General features: G+C 38.7%; 1 protein-coding gene across 5 annotated transcripts in view; it reads right to left on the bottom strand.

Annotated features, from left to right (window-relative positions):
• Positions 1 to 516: 516 nt before the first annotated feature.
• LOC136098257 (aromatic-L-amino-acid decarboxylase-like) overlaps positions 517 to 20,784 on the bottom strand; it is a 65,744-nt gene continuing 45,476 nt past the window's right edge. For all 5 annotated transcript variants that reach the window (XM_071804422.1, XM_065831506.2, XM_071804425.1 and 2 more), the window contains 5 exons: positions 19,588 to 19,664; positions 16,177 to 16,196; positions 15,356 to 15,454; positions 8,606 to 8,707; positions 517 to 4,748 (listed from right to left, as the gene is read on the bottom strand). In XM_071804422.1, coding sequence (XP_071660523.1) covers positions 4,524 to 4,748; positions 8,606 to 8,707; positions 15,356 to 15,454; positions 16,177 to 16,196; positions 19,588 to 19,664 — 523 coding nt within the window. In that variant the 3' untranslated portion in view covers positions 517 to 4,523. The remainder of the gene's footprint in view (positions 4,749 to 8,605; positions 8,708 to 15,355; positions 15,455 to 16,176; positions 16,197 to 19,587; positions 19,665 to 20,784) is intronic.

Below are 20,784 nucleotides of genomic sequence, written 5' to 3'. Positions count from 1 at the left end.
ACTGGGCAAACATTTATAGCTCCTAACACTGCTGCCGTGGAGTTTCCACCGAGTTGTGCTCGCCTGATTTCCCTGGGGTGGGACAGGGCCAGGGAGTGAAGGCACCTGCAATTTGAGGTCCACTCGGGGACATCGGCTGCAACCGGGCAGGGCTGACAAAACGGGACCCTGCCTTGTTCTGCCCGAGGGCACCTGAGCTGCAAGCCAAAGCTGGAGCTGGGCAGCCCGTTCCAGTGGTAGATCCAGCTGCAGGACTGTGCAGAACTTTACTCAAGGGTGGGCATTGACCCCTGTTATGGCCAGGCACTTTTCAGACTTACGTTGCTGAGGAGGAATCTTCCCACAAAACCTCTCATTTGCAAAGTAATTTGTTGGAAGAACAAATTGAGAAAAAATCACTGCAGTTGAAAAGCATGACACTGGCATGACTCAGGAGGCGAAGTTGGACCCCTTACAGTGCATATGCATGAATAAAATGGAAAAAGCTTAATTAGTAGCAAAGACAGACAATACTCATAGTTTTGTTTCCATTTATTTAGGCTGCTGATTAAAACTCACATGTCTGTTGAAGAGTCTTTGGATACAGATTCTAAAGGAACGTGACAGCTCACAAATTACAATAAAAAGGCACTAAAGTCTGATTATTCTTCCATCTAGAGCATACACCCTAAAAATATGCTATGTAGATATTATTGTTGTTGTTGTTGTTGTTGTCATTGTTATTAAATCTGCCCCTACCCCTCTGGTCTTCAGAATTCTCAGACTTATCTCTCATTTGCTCCTGTATTTCAGCAATTCAAGTTTACGCATGCCTCAAGGTTTAGACTGCTGTTGTAAGACAACTGCACTGTGAGTACTACTTGATCAAATGTGGTATCCTTACGGGAGACAATAACAAGAAGCAACAACCATGAGCAGAATCTTGTATGTAAAGGCAAGAAAAAATTAGCTGTTAAATAATTATGATGCAGTTCAGACCATAATATATTAGCAATACTTTCATAAATCCATATATTTTCAATATTTCACCATTAGTAATAAAATATATTAATAATCTGTCATTATTATTATGAATGTAAGTATTGTACTAGTACTCTACTATTTAAAAAAAAAAAATGTATGGTTCCTGAAAAGTTGCTTTTTTCCCTCCATCTCTAGTATCTGCATTGTCTGCCTTTAGATGTGAATATTCTACTAAAGTACAATTCTCACTTTTTGTAATTATTTTTAACATCAAACAGTATTAATCAGCACAGACTGTATTGGCTTTTACACACAAGGCACAATAAATCCAGGTTCACATATTAACTATTCAGAAATACAGTATTTCTCATTTTACAGACATGTTGCAAAGCTACAGAACAGAAACCGCAGTTGCATTCTTCTTTCAAAAATATCATTTTCAACACTTTTGTTCTTGAGTTCATTACATAGCCCAGATTTTATTTTCAGATGACCTAATATTACTACTCTATTAATGAATTATCATGTGGGGAAAAGAGAGTATGAGAGACTAAATACTAAGGTGGTCTTCACTAATTACATATTAAAATCATCCAGAATTCCATAAAAACTAGAACTGTGAACTTCAGATTTCTGTACTGGGCTGGCCATGGGGAAATATAATTCCATGGGTCTTGTCACTGCTGTTTATTGGAAGATTTATTTATGGCACTTCTTCAAAAACGAAGTAACTTTTAATGCATTCATGGTATTTTAAATTAACCCTTGTCCTAAATTCTTTACCAAAAGGAGTTTTGGTGTCTGGACAACAGCCTCTTCTAAACCTGATACTCATAGGCTGAAAAATCTTTAATTAAATGTCAGCTTTGGGAACATTTTCCCTCAGATGTCTAGAGGGACCTGTGTCTAATTCTGGGCTGTTGGGAACATTTCACCTCTCCTGGGTCTGGGTGTGCATCCTGCCCTCATCCCTGTTCAGCAGTTTGAGGCTCTAGTTTCCATGGAGAGGATTTCCACCAAAATTCTCTTAGTGTTGCCTTAACTTATGCATTTATTTTCCAATACTTATTAGTCTGATCTTAACTTCAATTATAGCCTCATAAGCCCAAAGCAACTCCATTTCCTTTCAGTGGAATTACCCTGCATTTACCCTAGGATACCTTTGATCAGAATCTGATTTCTTTTTTTTCCTGGACAGACCTGCTTAGGTATTTCACATCTAAAATACCAGTCTGTCTCGTATAGAAGGTGTAATTCTTCTGTGGCTCCTAGATTGTAGTAAAAGCTGATCATGTAAAAGCTGCAAACTTGTATCAATATGGATCATATTTGCAATGGATGAACATTGTTTCCCAAGTCATGAGAACGGAATAATGTTGCTTTAGAAAAACTAGTGACAAAGAAAGGGAACAACTGCCAGCATTTTCCGCTCTCTTCAGTCTACCAACATATTGCATTGTGCTACTGCAGAATAACTGAATTTCGTACTAATTCTGCTAAAGGGAATGTTGCTGTCAAAATTTCTGATGATGTAGCTGAGAGTAGTGTCTTGTAGAATGGCTCACTCACCTGCTTGAATATAATTGTATTATTATATTTATATAGATATGTATTTCATTTATATACATATATATATAATGGAGTTATATATATATACAGAGGAGTTGGACTCGATGATCCTTGTGGGTCCCTTCCATCTCAGGACTTTCCATGATTCTACTTGTTTTGCCATATTAATTTGTCATCCCTTGCCTCATCTGTTACCTGTGAGATCAATTCCTTAAAGCAACAGTAATCAGCTTTTCCATCTGGGTGGATAACATAGCCCCTGGCTAGCCTTACAGAGGGTGGAATACTGCTGCCTCCCCTAGTCACATAGCTTGACCTGCTGGAAATGCAGAGCTTGGTCTGTTTTTCAGAAGTGTATGGGTTTGTGCACATCTCTTACGTACCAGTTGAACACACACTAATACTAATTCTTCCCCAGTTTGCATTGCAGAAGCGAGGTGATTAGGAATCCCCAGAAAAATGCACCTGGTCCACGGTCAGCTGCTTTCATCCCTTCTGGAGAGACAGTGGGTAGGAGCAGACTATGTGCCAAATCTACCATTTGGGTCCATGTTTCATGGTCTACATGCAACTTTCCAAATATAGGTAGGTAGTATACTTGCAAGAGAGGGAGGAAGAAAGTTGAATAATTGTGCAAGTTGTTCAAGATGCTGTAGAAGTCAATATGACCCCTAAAAGGGGAAAAGGAAAATAAATGCAAATGTAGAAATGATTCCTACAGATTATTTTTCTTGGAGTACCTATTTATTTTGTTCTTATTTGCAGTGAAATAACTGTTCGGAAATTATGTTTTCAAAATAACAGAAGTACTTATGAAAGTCAGATGCTGTTCCTGACTTGCATTACTACACCTGCCTTTGACACAATGACATATCAATGGTTTGTGTCACGTACATATAATTTGACTTTCTCTGAAGGTTAATTGTTTTTCAATGTTTTCATACACCCTGCTTCACTCCTAATAGAAGAAAACCACTGATAAGGCCACCACAGTATATTTTGGGCTTCTCTTAATTTCTGGTTTTATTGTAATTTGTTATCTTATTTGTTAGCTAATTTGAGAAACAAAGAGTAACATTTTTTTTTTTTGAATCACATTTCTTAACATCTTTTGAAAAATATTTATTACACAATGAAGTAAGCAGAATGGTAGCCCTGAAAAGAAGTCACAACAGGCTTTTTTCAAGTAGTCAATGCTTATAATAACTTGGCTAAAATATGGAATACCAGGTAGGACATTGCTTTTAACAGAACTCTTAAGAAGGAGCTTTTAAGAAGCCTCATTAGGAACCATCAAAGTGAAAACCAACTATTTGCTGAGATGTGACAAAATGGCTGTTCTAAAAGCAAACCCTTTAGAAGAAAGTAGAGAACGTGCCACAAGGCCAGTTAGAGTTCATTTAGTGCTCTCTCCCCTCAATCTGAATATGTCACCAAGGAAGTCCTGAAGTCCTAACTTCACAGATTAAATGACTGCAGCAAGTGTGTCATGACTTGATAGTGCCCCAAATAATGAGAACATCTGTGTGTGCCTGTTTGGGTAGGACCTGAACAGTGTTAGCACCCAGCACTGAACTTCCCCCAACCTGGATTCTTTCTGAAGTCACAGTAATGTTAAATTAATTGGTTACAACAGTTTCATCTGTGAAGAAAGGAGTGGCTGTGCTAGAGGTTAGTTGAGAGAGCACTAACCCTTTCGTTTCCATTGCCTGGTTCAATAAATGCTCTTGATTACAAAGTGGCAAGAAGACAGCTCGAGCCCCCATGAATATGTGCATCCTAGAAACAGGCAAGAGAAAGAGTGCAGCATGGAGAAGGAATGAGTAAGGCTACAACACAACTTGCTGGCAAGGGTTTTGTGACTGCAGCTGGGCTATATAAGAAGAGGTTTTGTATTTTTTTTCCTACATAGTTTCACTTTCCCCCCTGCCCCTTAAATGAAGCTTGTAACACAGAGAAAGCCAGTTAATTTCCTCCTCCCCACTGCTACTTCACTGCTGGTGCTGCTGGTGGTTGTTTTGCTCCCATGCTTTCAGAAGATCAGTTGCCAGCTGTGAGATGTGCTGCCAGGCAAACGTGACATGGGTGGATTCCACGGTGCGGGAACAAATAGCAAAACGAAGCACAAACTTCTCTCGCAGGTGGCACGGAACCAGATGAATCTTCTTGGCCTCATTTATGCTTTTAAGAAGCTCCTTATTTAGTTCATTTGAGCCCTGAAATCATTGTAATTCAATGGATATGGTGATGAATTCCAGAAGCAAGTTTTGAATATGTAAATCGCACCAAGCAGCCAAGCCCAAGCACTTCTAGTAACATGTAACCGCTTTTGCATCTCCCAGTGCTTTGCCATCAAAGGATTATGAAAAGATAATGGCTCAAGAGAAAATTTTTCAGCCACAAAGAGACTTATGGATTAACTGGAGTTAACTGGGGCATTTGTGATAGCCAACTGCTTTTTTGTGACCTAAGGATGTGAACTGTGTAGCTTCATTTAGAAACATTCATTATCACATCCATTTCATTAAACATTCCTTAGCTTAAACAAAACTAACATGGGAGGAAAGTTTGCAATGAACTATACCAACATCTGTAAGGCAAATCCTCCAGTCTTCACTTGAGCATGGCTGCTGTGAGAGGGTCTTTTGAATATGAAGATGGAAATCTTACCCTTAGTAAAGAAATAGTGAAAGTAATGTATCCCTGATATGAGTAAGCTTCATACTACCAGTAGAAACCCTAAAAATATATTTACCTCACATTCTATAGGAAATGTGCACCGCAGAATCCTACAGAGTGAGGTTTTCGGGGGGTTTTAGAAATGTGGTAAACTGACCCTCCCTCTGGAAGTAAAGAGCCTTCTGCATTCCAGGAAACAAAGATATAAATGTTAAATATCTCACAGAAGGTCAGAGGGACTTTACACTAATGCAGTATGGAATTTTATCTCCTTCTTGTGTCCTTCATTCTCCTTGTGCTTAAACAGTGAATGTGAGGATTTCCCTTGGAGCAGCTGTAAGCATTTAGTATCAACCCTCAAAAGAAACAGGACTGCAGGGAGGAATACTGTGTCTTTCGCAGGTGCAGCTTATGTTGAATCGATGGTTTTCCTAGTTTGAGTCCATTTGAGAATCAAACAAAGGGTGTCATCAGATTTGCAAAACCAGAAGTAAATTGCTTTGAATAAAATGAGGAAAGAAGGGATCCCTTATAGAACACTGTCTGTAGTAAAACAGGCACAAATGGACAAAACTGTCCATCAGCAGTTTACTGTGTTACTGCAGCAGCACAGGGCTTTTTGAAAACATTGATATCAGAAACACGTGCAGTTGAGACTTGCCTGCTTAGCCTTTTCCATATAATAACAAAGCATCAGGAAGACAGAGTATCCTGTTGGCACTGAGAATGTCTGTGTTATTATCATGCTTTTTTGGATCATATTAGAATTAGAGCTGAACCCCAGTCAAAACCATTCTGACTTAGCACAAGTTGTCAGGGATTTTGAATGAGAGCCTGAAACCCATGGCTTAGCCTTCGTTTTCTAGGAGGTATTTGCGCAACTTGAATGCTCCCAAGAAAAGAGCCAACTGTGGTGTTTTGCAAGTCCCCAGCCATTATGGGTCAGTCTGGTGACAATGATATCCATATCTGATATGCTTTCTTATCAAAGGCAATCCATCATTTAAATGATGATCCTTGTCTTTAATATGAAATGCACAGCACTAACTTTCAGGCAATACAAGGGGTTATATGATGTTAATGACTTTGACTTGGAGGAATGGGAGGGATGAGGAGAATTTATGTATCTCTCTTCTGTTCTACTCTCACAGCTGCATGTAGGGGCTGCTGTGACACTTGGGTGTCACATCAAATTGAAGTTAGAAGTGACTAATCCTCTCCCAGAGCTCTGAGAAGCAGCAGCCAGCTCTGATTGAGTCTGTCAGCTCCAACAAGACAGTATTCTCACCCCCTGGAGAAATGACTAGCTTGACATGTATTCATCTGCAGACATGACAAGGAGGCCAAAAAATAACCCTTTGGCATGATACATTTGATGAACTAGTTACAATATGAAAGTCATTATTATTAGCCCATATGCTCAACAGTGAGAAAGGCAAAAATCTAGAAGTTACTGGTAAGCATAAAAGTAAAAAAGGATTTCTCAAGAACTAGGGAAGGAAAAATATTTCATACTTTCAAAGCTGTGCAGCATTACAGTTCAAGTCCTCTGTCTCTCAGTCCTTCTGCGACTACAAAGAAGTTACAAGTATCCAACTTCTAAGATCCATTTTAATATGAGTTACAGAAATCACAGGAAGATTTTTGAAATAATGATTTAAAAAACAAATAAAGCTGAAAAAATAACTATAAAATGTTCTTCATTTAAAAGCTTCTTAGTTTTGGGTTTGGGTTTTTTTTTTGGACAGGGAAGACAAATGATGAAAACACTGCCATTCATCATTGGTTTTCAGCAGAATCACATCTTCATTCTAGAACTTGTTCAAAAGTTTCTTAGCTAGGTGTCCAATATTTACCTCCTATTGTAAAATTGTCTTTCCCTGTAGACCTCATTTCTTCCTCTGGATCATCAGGGACAGGAGAAGAGATGTCGATAAACCACTGGTCTGATCAAAAGTGACAATTCCTGTGTTGCTATGTTCTATTTCACCAAGGCTGCTCCTTTAAAGTCAATGTAGAGCACTGACTAACAGCTGTCTCTGGATCTGCAGAACTAGTGTTTGCTTGTTCCATGTGAGAGGCTGGCTACAACTAACATTTTGCTTTGAGCAATAAAAGCCAGAGAACCTATTCCTCAAAATCTTTAAAAAGTTCTTGTTAGGAAAGAAATTCCGTTCATGTTCCCACTTACAGGAAAATCTCCACATTCTGTAATCAATCTGATCCCCTAGCACCAGACCAATTTTTTTTCCTTTCATTTTAAACAACATAAATTCAAGCAAATCTATTTTCCTCTTCCAGAGAAATTCACCATTACCTTATTGCTAACAATTCATTAAGTCTTCAGCCAGATAACTGGGGCAACTGCATGACTGAAAAGAATTTGTGAGAAGCAGTGGTACCACACTACCCAGAAGGAGCCAAGATGCGTTGTGAGCCTTCAGGAGAGCTAAAAACTGATTTAGGTATCATGTGAACCAGTGCTGTTATTATTACTATTAATATTGCTTGGTGTTCAAATTCAGTGTCACAATCCAGCCCTTCACAGAGGCTTTAGTTGCAGGCTCTTCTGTTAAGTGAGTTCTTTACCCAAAACAACACATTGATCCCCTTGTAATGTCTGATGAAACGAGAGAAACCTCCCAGCTCCTGCAGCTCTTATGCCCTGAGTGCAGAGTGGGTTCTCTAGTTCCTGTTGGGGGAGGTCTCTACGTCAAGGAGTTTGGCACTTACAGAGATTTTGGGGAATGAAAGGCCAAGAGGGGCCGAAGGATCATGTTCAGCAAATAAAAGGAGACCAGGGCCAAGGGCAGCTGGAAATGCGGCTTCCTATGCAACCTGTTCTTACTCAGATTGTGCTCCAGTTTGTCCAGTCTGACTGTAGGATTTTATAAATGAAAATGTATTCTTGAAAGAAAATTTTAAAAATGTTTAGTATTCTAGTCTTCATCCATAATAGCAATGATACATATAAATAAATATATAATTGTTTATTAAATTTACACACATGGAAAATTAGGTTGACAAGAAACACACAGACACATACACACATCATATATAAATGTCTAGGAAAATATACTAAAATAATCATCTTCATCAAAGCCCATGAAACATGTAACAGTAATTGTGTATGACTGTGTAGACTAAGACCATTTGTTTGTCCTGACTGTAAATTTACGCACCCTAATATGCTTTAATTTCTCTTAAGCATATGATTAAGTTTTAACAAAATTGTCTTAAGCTTCTTTCCTTAATCTGCTTTAATTTACATGAACTCCCACTACTTTCCTTAAAAAATAATTAAGTCTATTAGCTACAAAGACTATATTCTATTGCAGGTTATTCTGTTGCTATAAAACATGACAGAAGACATAGGAGGTCTCAGCTGCCTTACCTTCAGCCGAAAACAGACTAGTCCCAAGACAACCTCAGCACAGATCTCAAATCTTTCGTCCTGAAGGACTAAATCTTCAAACTGATGTGACAGCCTGATGTGCTGAGAAGGGAAAGATAATATCTGTGTTGTATTAATTTGATCTATCAAGAGAAAAGTTATGCTTTCCATCTCTAATATTTTTTCTCAGTTTCTTCTTCTGCTATGTGATCATTTTCACATGTTGCCATCTGTTTTTGTTCGCTTACCCCCATTTATGACTTTCAGAGACCAAATTGAGCCATTACTGTAATAGCCACTCCGTCTGCCTTAGGCCATACTAGTCTGTTTCGTAATTAAATGTGTCAGCACAGTTTTGTAACTGTCATGATACCAGATTAATAGTAAATAATGGTAATATTTCTTCTTTAGGCTTTCTGCCACTCTCCATTTTGGTTGAGAATTGCTGAAGGGTCCAAATCTTATTGTGGGTAAAGGAGGAGATGCACAGATAGAGAGAAAATGATCAGAATTCCAGTGCAAAATAAGCTGGAAAGATACACTTTCTATAAGAGTTCATTAAATAGGAGAGTAAATGTGAAGAAGGATGGAACGTGCTCACTCCTCTGACCTGGGTGGTCAGGTTGCATTGAAAAGTGGTGACAGTATAATCAGGAAAGTGGATAGTGAACCTCAGCCAACCTGTTTAAAAGTTACTGGGGAATAGCATTGGGCACCAAGCCAGAACAATTATTTTGAAGCATAGGAAAACAGTGCTCTCCAAAATCAAACAAATAGGAAAAATGCCAAGAGACATAACAACCAGCAGGGATGTCTCAACATCAGTCAGTGATGCTTGCATAATCACAGAAAATGAATTCAAAAACACTTGGAAAAAAAGAACCCCTATCTTCATCAGGTACCTGCAGCACCCTATCCAGTGCCTCTCTCACTGGCTATCATCAGATTAGTGCTCACTACCCACGGCCCGCCCCGCCCCCCCCGCCAAAAAAAAAGACAGCAACAGCCAGCTGTTAGAATTACAGTTTGCCTTCATGCAATAGCCAAAAATGATCAGTGACATCTAAAAAGGTGTTTAAAAGTTTCTTAAGTTTTATGTATTAATGATTGCGAAAAATTTTATAAAAATAAACAACTAACTCCATGTTTTTTTCCCTGCTTTGCACTTTGCCTTTTTGCAAGTTCGAGGACAGACTTCAAACAAAAATTGTGTCAGGATTAGATACGGAATGTTTCATCTCACAGGGACTTTTTCCAAAAGGGCAAGAAGGAAAAACAGAAATTACTGTAAAGAAGAAAAAGGGAAAAAAAAGAAAAAAAGAAAACTAAGGGAAAAAATACCACCACATTTTGATGTTTGTTTGTTTCTTAAAATAGAAAAAAACATTGTTTATATTGAATCAAAACATTGATTCAAAACCTTCATGTTGGACATAGTGGTATCTCATGAAACCAGCCAATCTTACTGTTGTTACCAGTTCATCTCTGGTGTTTGTTATATCCATTTACCATCTCCCTCTAAAATCCAAATGGAAGCTCTTTACATCACTGATGAGACCAATGAAATGCCCAGTCTTTTCCAAGGCATTTGAATGTTCTGCTGATATGAACAGTCTACAGCTATGAAAATTGACCAGAAGTATGTGTATCCATACAGATACTTGTGTGCACATGGAAAACATATGTAAAATGTGCACATGTGTTGTAATGATGTTTTACTGTCTCCTCCTTCATGTTCTATAACCTTAACTAAACTGATGTCTTTTACACAGCTCTACAACATTTCACACTGCATGTACTAGGTCTTGGAAATCAAAACCATTAAAAAATCATGTTCAGCAAAATGAGAATTTCACAACTGTTCATCTGAATGTAATTGCCAACTAATTAATCAAAATTTACCCGTGTAACAACTAAATAAAACAAAAATCTACAATTTGGTTTACTGTGAGCAGTTTGTACAAGAAAACTTTGGACCCATGCCCTAGATGGTATTTATACCTCTCTATTTATGCATCACTTTTTGCACTAAAGGATTTTTCAGAAATCTGAAAGAAATAAAAGCAAGGAAAAATAGAGAATATTCGGTAAAAGACTAGTCAAAATTCTGGAAGTATTTTGTATTCATGCCTGGATGCAAGTATACTTTTAACCACAGCGAGTCTTAACAAGCAGCAATAATTTGTAAAGCCACAGGGGGGCACCAAGTGTTTTAGAGTTTACAGAACTGGAAGGCGAGAAAGTGGAGATTCAGCTAAAGTTTCACCTGTAGAGCTTTGTTTAACTCAGTTACCCAAAGTTATTCTCCCGAGTTGCTCTTACAAAGGCTGTTGCAACCAAACATAATTAAACCCAATAAAGTTAATTTTATTAAGTCTGGAAGTTCAAACTCTGTAAAACCAAAGGGCTTTTAGGCATCACACCTGCCTCTGTGAGCCCGAGAGCTGCGCACACACTCTGGACATCAATGTGGCAATAACTCACAGGAAAACACACGTGGCTTTAGTGCTTCATTTTTTCAAGACATGCAGGTAAATTGTGACAATAATGTCCTGTTTGGAGAACCATAGGCACTGAAACTGAGGACAGGAAAGAGTGAGAGGTAAAAACTGACAGGTTGTTCTCAGTTTTCTGCTGAATGTGCACATACCGAGCCTGACCTATGGATATTTTAAGCCTCTGAATGCTTTCGATTTTGACATTTGTTTTATGCTGTGTCTCTAGCACCTTAACTTAAAATTGATGGTCAAATATTATTTAAGCTTTAAAAATTGTTTTACTTAACACCGTTACATAACTCAACAAAAAGTGGATGTACACAAACCAACTCACATACTGTTTCCAGGAGGAAGATCATTTGGACAATTCCTTTATCACATGGGTTCTCAAAGTGGAATCCCATGGACTGCATTAGCGACCTGAAAAGTCTTGGTATGTAGTAACAGAATATCAGTCCTTCTCACAGTGAAATTTAGTACATTGAAGACAAAAAGCTTGTAAGGAATTTTTGGGTATCACTATCTGACATAATGAACCATTGCTCTTCTGCCGTGAGAAGGGAAAAAAGAAAGGGATCTAATTCATTTGAATGTTTGGGATTAAAGGAAATGTCTCACATAATCATTGATGGCAACAGAAAACTTGTGAGGCATTAAGATGTGGTCCCAATTTAACAAATCTGTGTATGTGTATGTGTATGTGTATGACTATAAATATAAATATAAATATAAATCGTCCTGCATTGACAGGTTTAAACTGAATTTTGATTTTTGGGCAGAGCCTTAAAGACCTAGAATAGGGTTTGATTGAAGGGAGCTTCTCTGGAGCATCAGGATACATTTATGTGTATATACAAATCAGCACACCTGCCTAGCCTCAATCACTTCATACATTTTCTCATATAGATTTCACCTCTGTGCCTGCCTTAGCTCACATCCCACTACACTCTGAAGAAAAACACTGTCAAAAGAGTTTTCTCAAGAGTCACGTGGACTGCACCACTCCCCAGTTGAAACACTTTCTCTGGCATTGCTGTTCTGTACAGTTCCAGTTTCTCAGTCTCTGCTGTTAATATTTAGTGGAATTCATTATCCTCAGTGAAGAAAGAAGGATGCAGTACACTGATTTCTGCTGGTCCTGTGGAGAATTTGCCTGAATACTTGTGGGGATTACATGCAAAAACATTAACTGCTAAATTTCTCATATTATTTCTCAGCTCTTGGAGGGGACATAAACTGACAAAGGAGTGATACACACTCAAACAGTTTGCAAACTGACCATTTACAAATAAGCCATTTGGATGTCACATTTATACTGACTCTGAGTGTTTCAAACCTGGAAGACTGCTGTTCTTGTTGGTTTTGACCTCTTGGTACATCTCTGTGGCTTTAGGATTTACCTCCAGAGTCTGTACTTTTCGCTCTCCGCATCCGTCAGAGATGACTGTCCTTCCCTGTACCACCGTTTTGTTGTTGTTGTTTGGGGTTTGGTTTGGTTTCGTTTTCTGTTTGTTTGTTTGTTTAGTTTGGTTTTTTCCCTAGGTGAGCCCAGCATCTCTATTTGGATTTGCATAAACTGAGAAAGGAATTGAAACCCTGGGTCGCAAATCTCCTGGTAAGGCCCAACCCTGCATCTGAAGAGGCATGGTTTAGCTGCTATGGTATAGCACAGGTGTGTTGACATATGGAAACTACGTGGTATACAGCTGCATGCTAGATCCTAAACTAGGCATCCTCTTCCCCATGTTCCAGCCCAAGGAGCTGTTTCAAACCTCTGCTCTTCTGCTTGATTCTGTGCCCCTGGCCCTTCCCTGGGGCAACTCCTTAATGACACAACACAGAGCACTTCTTCCCCCGCCCCCAGCTCCAGACACCTGCTCTCCACTTGAAGGATGCAGTACCTGCTGCTGCTGCTGTTCTATATCTCTTCTTATTCCACCTGTGCCCACTCTATGACCCACTGTAATAAAAGCAGCTTCAGAAATAATTTTGGCAACTACAGGACTTCACTTAAATGCAGCTAGAAGTACGAGCACTTCTCTTCAAGGACTGCCTTTGCCAGCAATGGGGATATAAAAGCTGTTATTGCAAGATGCTATGATGTGTTTAAAAGAAAGCAAATTTCAAAGCCAAGCACTGGGACAAGCAGTGTTAAAGTTCAGTTAACAAGTGAAGCTCCAGGTTACTTTTTGTTCTGAAACTTGTCTGCAGGTTTGAAAATACAAACCAGTGTCAGGCTGGTTTACATACTTCATTACTGTACTACTGAAAGAAAAGTCATCACAATATTACTGGAATCAAAGATAATTCCTGAGAAGAAATGGGCAAGTTATGAAACACATTTAAAAAACGTTGTTTTGCAGTGCTGATAGAACGTTGCTAACATGTCTACAAACTTGCAAGATATGTCTTAAATACTGGTAGAGAAGGCAGCAAATGAAATGCAATTGTTTATCTAAAGGTAAGTTCAACAGAGAACCGCTGGAGATATACTTGACTTTTTTTAAAAGCTGCTTTACAACCCACTGGATTTTGTCATCACTCATCTGGGGAAAGGTGTGATGAGAAACTAACTTAATAGTTCCAATTTGACAACAGTGTACAGGGACACAAATTCTGCACTTAATTACCCCTCTTGTCTTTTCAAAGTTGCAAACATAAGGTCATAACTTATTTTTTCCATACACCAGGGAACACTGTAGTCCCTAATGAAATATTAAAAATACACCACGCTCAATTCAACAAATCCTTGGAAGTCTAGCTGCCTGAATTCCATTTAAATGTAAGGGAAGATATTGAAATTTTACTTTGGAGTCAGTATGTTTAAGGAGAGATTGATTTGCTAGGCCTTCCTGAACTGTGTTATCACAGAAAGTATTAAAAAATGGTCATCAGCTCTGATTATAGCAAGGCAAGCACTTTTTGGCTGGACAGTCATGGAAATGTCTGGGAGACAGGGGAAGAGGGAACCTGTTGAATGTAAATACTGGCCTGTACGAATCAGCCTGATAAAAGACCATGTTATTAATTCCAGGTTTCCAACCCTCTCTTTTCCAAGTTAGAGATTTAGCCCTACTTAAAAACCTGGCATCATATTAAAATAATTGTAGTCTCCAGAAATCTGATGTGAGAGAGAAACCCACTGGAAATTGTAATGGTGGCCTAGCACAGTGAAAACAAATCTTGTGTCAATTGTTCATGAGAAAGCTAAGTATCAGTTTGCCACAAGGGTGACAGAACATCGGGATTGCCACTGTTGTCAAAATGTATTCCTGAGATCCTCACTAAGGATAGAAGTCCAATTCAGAGATCTGTGCAGTCAGTTGATTATTATAGTGTGATAAAAATGAGAAGCAAAGAGAGTACCCTCCATCTCAGAACCTTTTCAAATCAGAAGAAACTTATTCATGCAGTGACCTTACAACAGTGGAAAAAGCCTTTCTTAGGAATTAGTCTGTTTAGTACCACAACAGAAAGCAACGTATGTCTGCAGAGAGTTCGGTATACTAGACCAGCTCTTAGCTAATGGGTATTTTTGTAAATATCTAGACCCAAGTCATTGATCTCCCCTCACTAGAAGATTCCTTAAACTTCATAAAGGTGAAAGATATGCTTGAATTTGACTTTTCTGCTACAGAGCAAGTTTATATATAACTTAGACTGGCACCAAGTGTGTTTTTTACTGATAAAAAACCCTGTCTTTTTACCTCAAGAAGAAGACTCAGTATTTAATCATTATCAATCATAATCATGTTAACAAACTCTATTTTGTACACATCCTTTTTTTTTTTTTTTTAAACAGGAAACAAAGAAACAGCAGAGGCAGACATGCCCAGTAAGTTACTGTATCATAACTACAGTCCAATGAGCTTAATCATGACCTAAGCATGTTATCAATGCAAGCACATAGTAAAATGAAGAAGTCATGAATAAACATGCTTTTCCCCAATAAAACCATTAAAGTCCTCTGCCTTAACTTCTGAGGGAACTATGGTCCCACATGATAGAAATTCCAAATTCTTAGACTTGTCTTCTCTAAAGAGAAAAACCAATGACAGTTTCAATCCTGGCATGATATGAAACTGTGATAGTACGTGAGGCAAGCAAGGAGTAGTCCTGTTGTACCCAGCTGTCCAAAAATGTTGTCTGTGCTTTCTGTTGTGTGCAGGAGTCATGGAGAGAAGACAGGTAGCAAGCTCATTTTCCCTTTCCCTCCCACCACGGGTTACCCAAGAAGGCAAACCACAGTCACCTTGCGGATGTGCTCCTGCAGTCCCCTGACCCCGTACATCCTCAGCACGAACCAGAGCTTCAGGGAGCGGAACCGCCTGCCCAGGGGGATTTGCCAGTGCTGCAAGGCAAGGAGAACCCACATTAGAAGTCACCTCTGCAGTGATGCTGCAGAAATTGTACATTCTACAATGATTTGAGGCATTCCACATTGCCACTTCCTACAGGCAATTGCTGAAGGTGGGTCAGCTGGTAGTAGAAGTGTCTGTTTCTGGTTAATGCCCTGATGTGACTGTTTCATATTTAAATTTTTCAAATGAAAATTAGAAAAGGGTATTGGTGTCAGAATGGTAGGGTTACAAGGCAAATCAAATTTTCTTTGTGCATCCTTAATTCTCCTTGAAGGCCTTGGAAAAAGAAGTATCTTAGAAGCTCATTTACATGGGCTTGCTTACAGTTGTGGGGCTCACATCTACAATGACGGGCACATTTTCCATTTCAAAACAACAGTGATTCTATTGATCAAAGGTTAAAACACAAGTGCATTTTTAAAAATGTATTATTCACTCTGTTACAGAAAATGATCTTTAGGACATTTACTTCTACTTCTTAAATCTTGAGACGTTACACATGCGAGATGATTTCTGCTTTTAAACAATTTTTTTTCAAAAAGAGAGAGTTTACAGTTTCAGCTTGCAGAATGCTACAAATTTAGCAAGCTGCATCCTTCCTGGGAAGAAACGTCAAGTTCTGAGGTCTATAATAGTAATAGAAAATGAAAGTCTCAGAAATATCGGTGTATGCAATTAATAGTATTAATTATTACATTGATGCTGTACTTACCCGATAATCTGTTACAAGGCCTGGAAGTTAAAGAGAAAAAAGTTCACAGTGTTTCATCACAACAGCCAAAACCTACAGTCATTCTAATGCTATTCAAAAAGCTGTATCTTTGCTGTCCTTTATGTTTGCTACCAACTGCAAAATTATCATTGTCAACAGGAGCACTAGACACCTAGTAGGATACCTGGCAGCACGGTAAACGGAGGTGCTTGTAAGTGAGCTTCATTCCTTAGCTAGTCAGAATATACCAGTAACAAGTTAAATGGTTTTTAGAAGAAGATACATGATTTTTCCTTTCTATTATACTTCAGATACTGTGGAGACTAAATACTGTGTTTATTTTTCTCTTGTAAGAAAAAGAAATAGTGGATTAAATTGCAAGTATTCTGTTTGCTTGAAACCGTCTGCTGAATCCCCACACTCACTTCATCATTTATTCTTTGCTTCTAACTACCTTTTATACTCATCCACATATTTGTTGCTAATTCTTCAGGATGCTTAATAAGTGATTTGAAAATTTGATTCAGGATTGACCTCTTCATGTTTGGAGAACAGCATTCTGCATTTTTTTATGGCTCTTTTTCATTTGATGCACTTAAAACCTCTTACAAACACAGACTGACCAAGCCACAAAGCGGTCCATGGAGGCAAGCGGAGAGTGTTAATAGTTATCTTTTATATGAGCACACAGAGTCAAGATGCATCTACTTTTTCTTTGAATCAGGTGATTACACTCATTTCACTGTAAGGGAAACTGTAAAACAAAACTGGATTACTTGCAATGAGCCAGTGACAGAAATTAAACTGACTGAAATCTAAACCACTTCTTTAGGAAAGTGTGGAAGCATCTGTTGGCTTTCTTATTCTGCCTTATTATTCTGCAGTGGAGCATAAGCATCATAGGAAAGTATGTACTGAAATTCAAAGTGCTCCTGCAACTACATAACTGCAAGGTACTGTGTAGAACTGTAGCTTCTGAATTTGACCAGTTTATGTCATTTATGTAATGCTCAGCCTCTGTATTGTCTTGGGGTAAAAAGACTGTATTTCCTGTGTTACAAGCTCTCTTGCCAATGTTCTGTCATCTATGCAGCCAAAACATAAGAAAAAACATGGTCCTTCCTCACTGCAACATATAGCCATTTGATTCTTTAACCTGTGAACCTGTGACTAGGCTATTTCCCAGATTAAAAACAACAACAAAAACAAACCCAAACAAACAGAAAAAAAAAACAAACAACACATAACAATCAACAGTCATAAACCTGTTCCTGAACTTCAGGAAATGAACCTGGTTGTCTCAGCTCAGTAACAAGTTAATTTTATGACATTCATATTCTTCTGCATTGTAGCAGCCATTTTTACTTGATGGCTGCAGGACTAGTAGCAAAGAGAGTAAAGCAACTGGTGATAGATAAATAATCCTACATTCCTGTAAGGGGCTGTGTCTAATGATCCACAACAACACCTTTCACAAGCTGTGGAGCAGAATGCAGTCAATGATGAGGCCTTGATTACAGGCCTTAGTCTCACATCTGTTTCTGGCCAGGAGGAATTGCATTGTGGGAGCGTAAGTGGCGTTCACAACAGAGTGTAAAGCTGCATTCTTCCAGACCGCCACTAGAATCTGACCTAGATCCTGGGTTGCCAGGCAAGCTAGTATAATCTTCCTGGTGTGATGTGCAAATCACAAACAATTATAATTAATGACAAAATAAAGACTTTCCCCTTGGGGGCACACATAATTGCCAGATGGTTATTAAGACTAATTGCTCACAGATAGAGATATTTTTCTGCTCACTTAAATTCTTGAGTGAGAGAAGAGCAAATTCAAAAATGCTGCTTCATCAGCCTTGTAAACCATGATGGGAATTCTTAGACCTGAGACCTACTCAGAAAATAAGACCCTGCATGAGACAATTTGTGTTTCCAGGAGCGCTGATGTCCCATAAATCACAAAGGAATCAACAGGGATTGTAACAGCCTAGCACCTTTGCAGATTTGGCTAATTTTATTGAGAGCATAAGTGTGTATTTGATTTAACAGTTTAACTAGAAGCATTTGCATTTGCAAAGTGTAGTCTAGCTCTTTGGAATATAGGTATATAGATAACGGATAGTGATAAGTATATTTGACATAACTTGTATTTTTCATGTAAAAGGCAGGAAAAAAAACAGTTAACACTTCTAGTCTTTGGAGGGTGAACCTCAGCTCCAGAGTTACTACATTGTCAAGTGTATTGCACTGTTTTATATTGGTGTTTCTTGGAAATGTAGAAAAGAAAGAAAATGCAGAATTTCAGTTAGTTCAGGACTAAGGCGTGAGAATCCTCTTTTCCTAGGGCTTTTTAGTGAATGGTGGAATTCTGGATGGTATTAATTTAAATGTCAATGAGGTTATAGCCATAGTAGACAGAAAAGTACTTGGGATACGCTTCTGAAAACAAATCAGCACCAGCAATTCCGGGAAAAATAGAAGACTAAAGGGTAAGAGCATCCACTTGTGATTGACCCTCTAGAGAAAGTTATGAGGGAACTTGCACCACATGCTGACACTGCACTGCTGTGACCTTCTCCACAGTAGATCAGTTATTAACCAAATGTGTAAAAACCATCTTTAGGATGGCAAATGCCGCTCTGCAGTTGCCAGGTATGTGCATGGAGCGACACTAATCCATTAGGGAGATTTGTGCAGGGCCTAAGATTTGTTGGTTCTTTGCCAGCGTTTTGTGAAGAGCTTTCGTGAGCATTTTGTACTGGGCAGGCAGTCTGAACATACCTCCCTCTGCAATCACTGTAAGATCACGGGAGCAACCGGATAATGTCCCAGATTGCTTTAATTCAAACCAGAGCAGAGGTATCAAACACAGCTCACCTTTGCTGTGTGGTTTCAGGGAGTGTTTGGTCTTGACAGGGATATTTGAAAAACTGAATCAGAGCTCACATGCATAGATAAGAGAAAAGGTCACAGACCTCAGAAACTCTAAAAACAAACCAGATCCTGAAACCATTCTGGAGAAAGAGATGTTGGCAAAGGCAGGTGAAGGGACTCCATACACAGCAGCCAATATGTTTATATGACTATCAAAAGCTGATTAAGAATTTTCTCGACACCCCTAAGAAGAGTCAGTCGTAAATCTGGAGCTGGGGAAATACCGATACAAAAGTATTCATATGATGCTTTATAAAATGTCTTTCCATCAACTGACTTTTTTTATACTAACTAAAATCTCACCAAATATGTGTTTGCACTTCGATAAGCTTTACTCCCTGGGGCACCTGGAAATGGAAATAGGCTCCTAAACAACTTAAGTAGTTTTAAGAATTTCAGTTTTGATCTTCAAGTCTTTTGTCCCATTAAATATCAGTGTGCAAACAAAACAATAACAATCTCATTTAATTATAAAATTACCAGACTCATGATGCTGATGCTGCAGGTAAAGAGGTTCCAGTTTAAAGGCACCTGTTAAATCTGATCTTTTTTTCACCCTGTATGAAAAAATAGAGGAATAAAATTGCAAAATTTAAGAGATTAAATTTCCACAAGCGAAGGCAAATTGAATGTGCTTAAACTGGCGTATTTCCTGAGCACAGCCTGTGCCATTTTCAGTGCTTTTTCACAGCCGCACCAGTACTGACAAGTAGTTAAGTGTAAGGCTCAGCAGGAAGGGGCAGCATGACTGCACGACTTGCATATTTAAAAACAGACAAGAAACAGACACAGAGGATCTTTTTATGGTGATAGACACTCCAGAATGTGCAACTAGCTGAAGCAATGTTCATGTTTGCAGTCAACAGAAGTTGCCTTGAAATTACTGCAGTACAGAACTGTGGCTTCCTAGACATGGAGTGCAGATGCCCTGAGGCTTTGGGGGTGCTGGACATGGTCTGTCTGTGCTGTGGTGGCAGCAGCAGCCACTGGTAGGGATAAGACACCCAGTCCAGACTTGGGCTCCCCTCTTGTACCACTATGCCCTTGGTTGGGTCCAATACATGAGTACTGACTGACATACTACAGCACAAGGTGAAACTGAAGTGTCCTTCCTATTGCCAGCTTGTGGGTGGTGTAACTGGACTGAATATCAAAAGCCAATGTTTCCCTTTTAGAAGGAAAAAACTACATTCTGCCAGTGGATAATAACAAGATTTTGCTAGTTTATGCTTCACTCCGTGTGTAAGCTGACTCATCTCTACAAACAATGTGGTTTATAGAGGCAGAAAAAGAAGAAACCAGAAATCTAAAAGGGAGAGGCTTCTACATAATCATATTAGGCCTATAAATATTCACAAAGTAAGCAATAATTATATCAACATGGGGACACTCTCAATGAGAAAAGTCCAAACCTTTTATGACGTTTCTGTGCATCTGGTTTTTTATGTTTTTTAATGTTTTATGCTAAATTTCAAGTAAAAAATCTGATTTTCAGTATTTTAGTGTGTATGTATAAATGCACAGGCCAGCACATATTCCCAGTGTCATCCACATCTAACCTATGCTCATAAAACACCTTTTTGAAACAAAGAAAAAGCTCTCCCCTCACTTTAATGGTCAGAAGAGTACCAAGGTTAACAAGGTACTTGCCCTCATGTGTGGAAAGTACATAGCTGA

Source organism: Patagioenas fasciata, chromosome 2 (assembly GCF_037038585.1).
Source record: "Patagioenas fasciata isolate bPatFas1 chromosome 2, bPatFas1.hap1, whole genome shotgun sequence".
NCBI lineage: Eukaryota > Metazoa > Chordata > Aves > Columbiformes > Columbidae > Patagioenas > Patagioenas fasciata.
The sequence above is the reverse complement of the archived record's forward strand: the minus strand, read 5'-3'. Positions and strand labels throughout refer to the sequence as shown.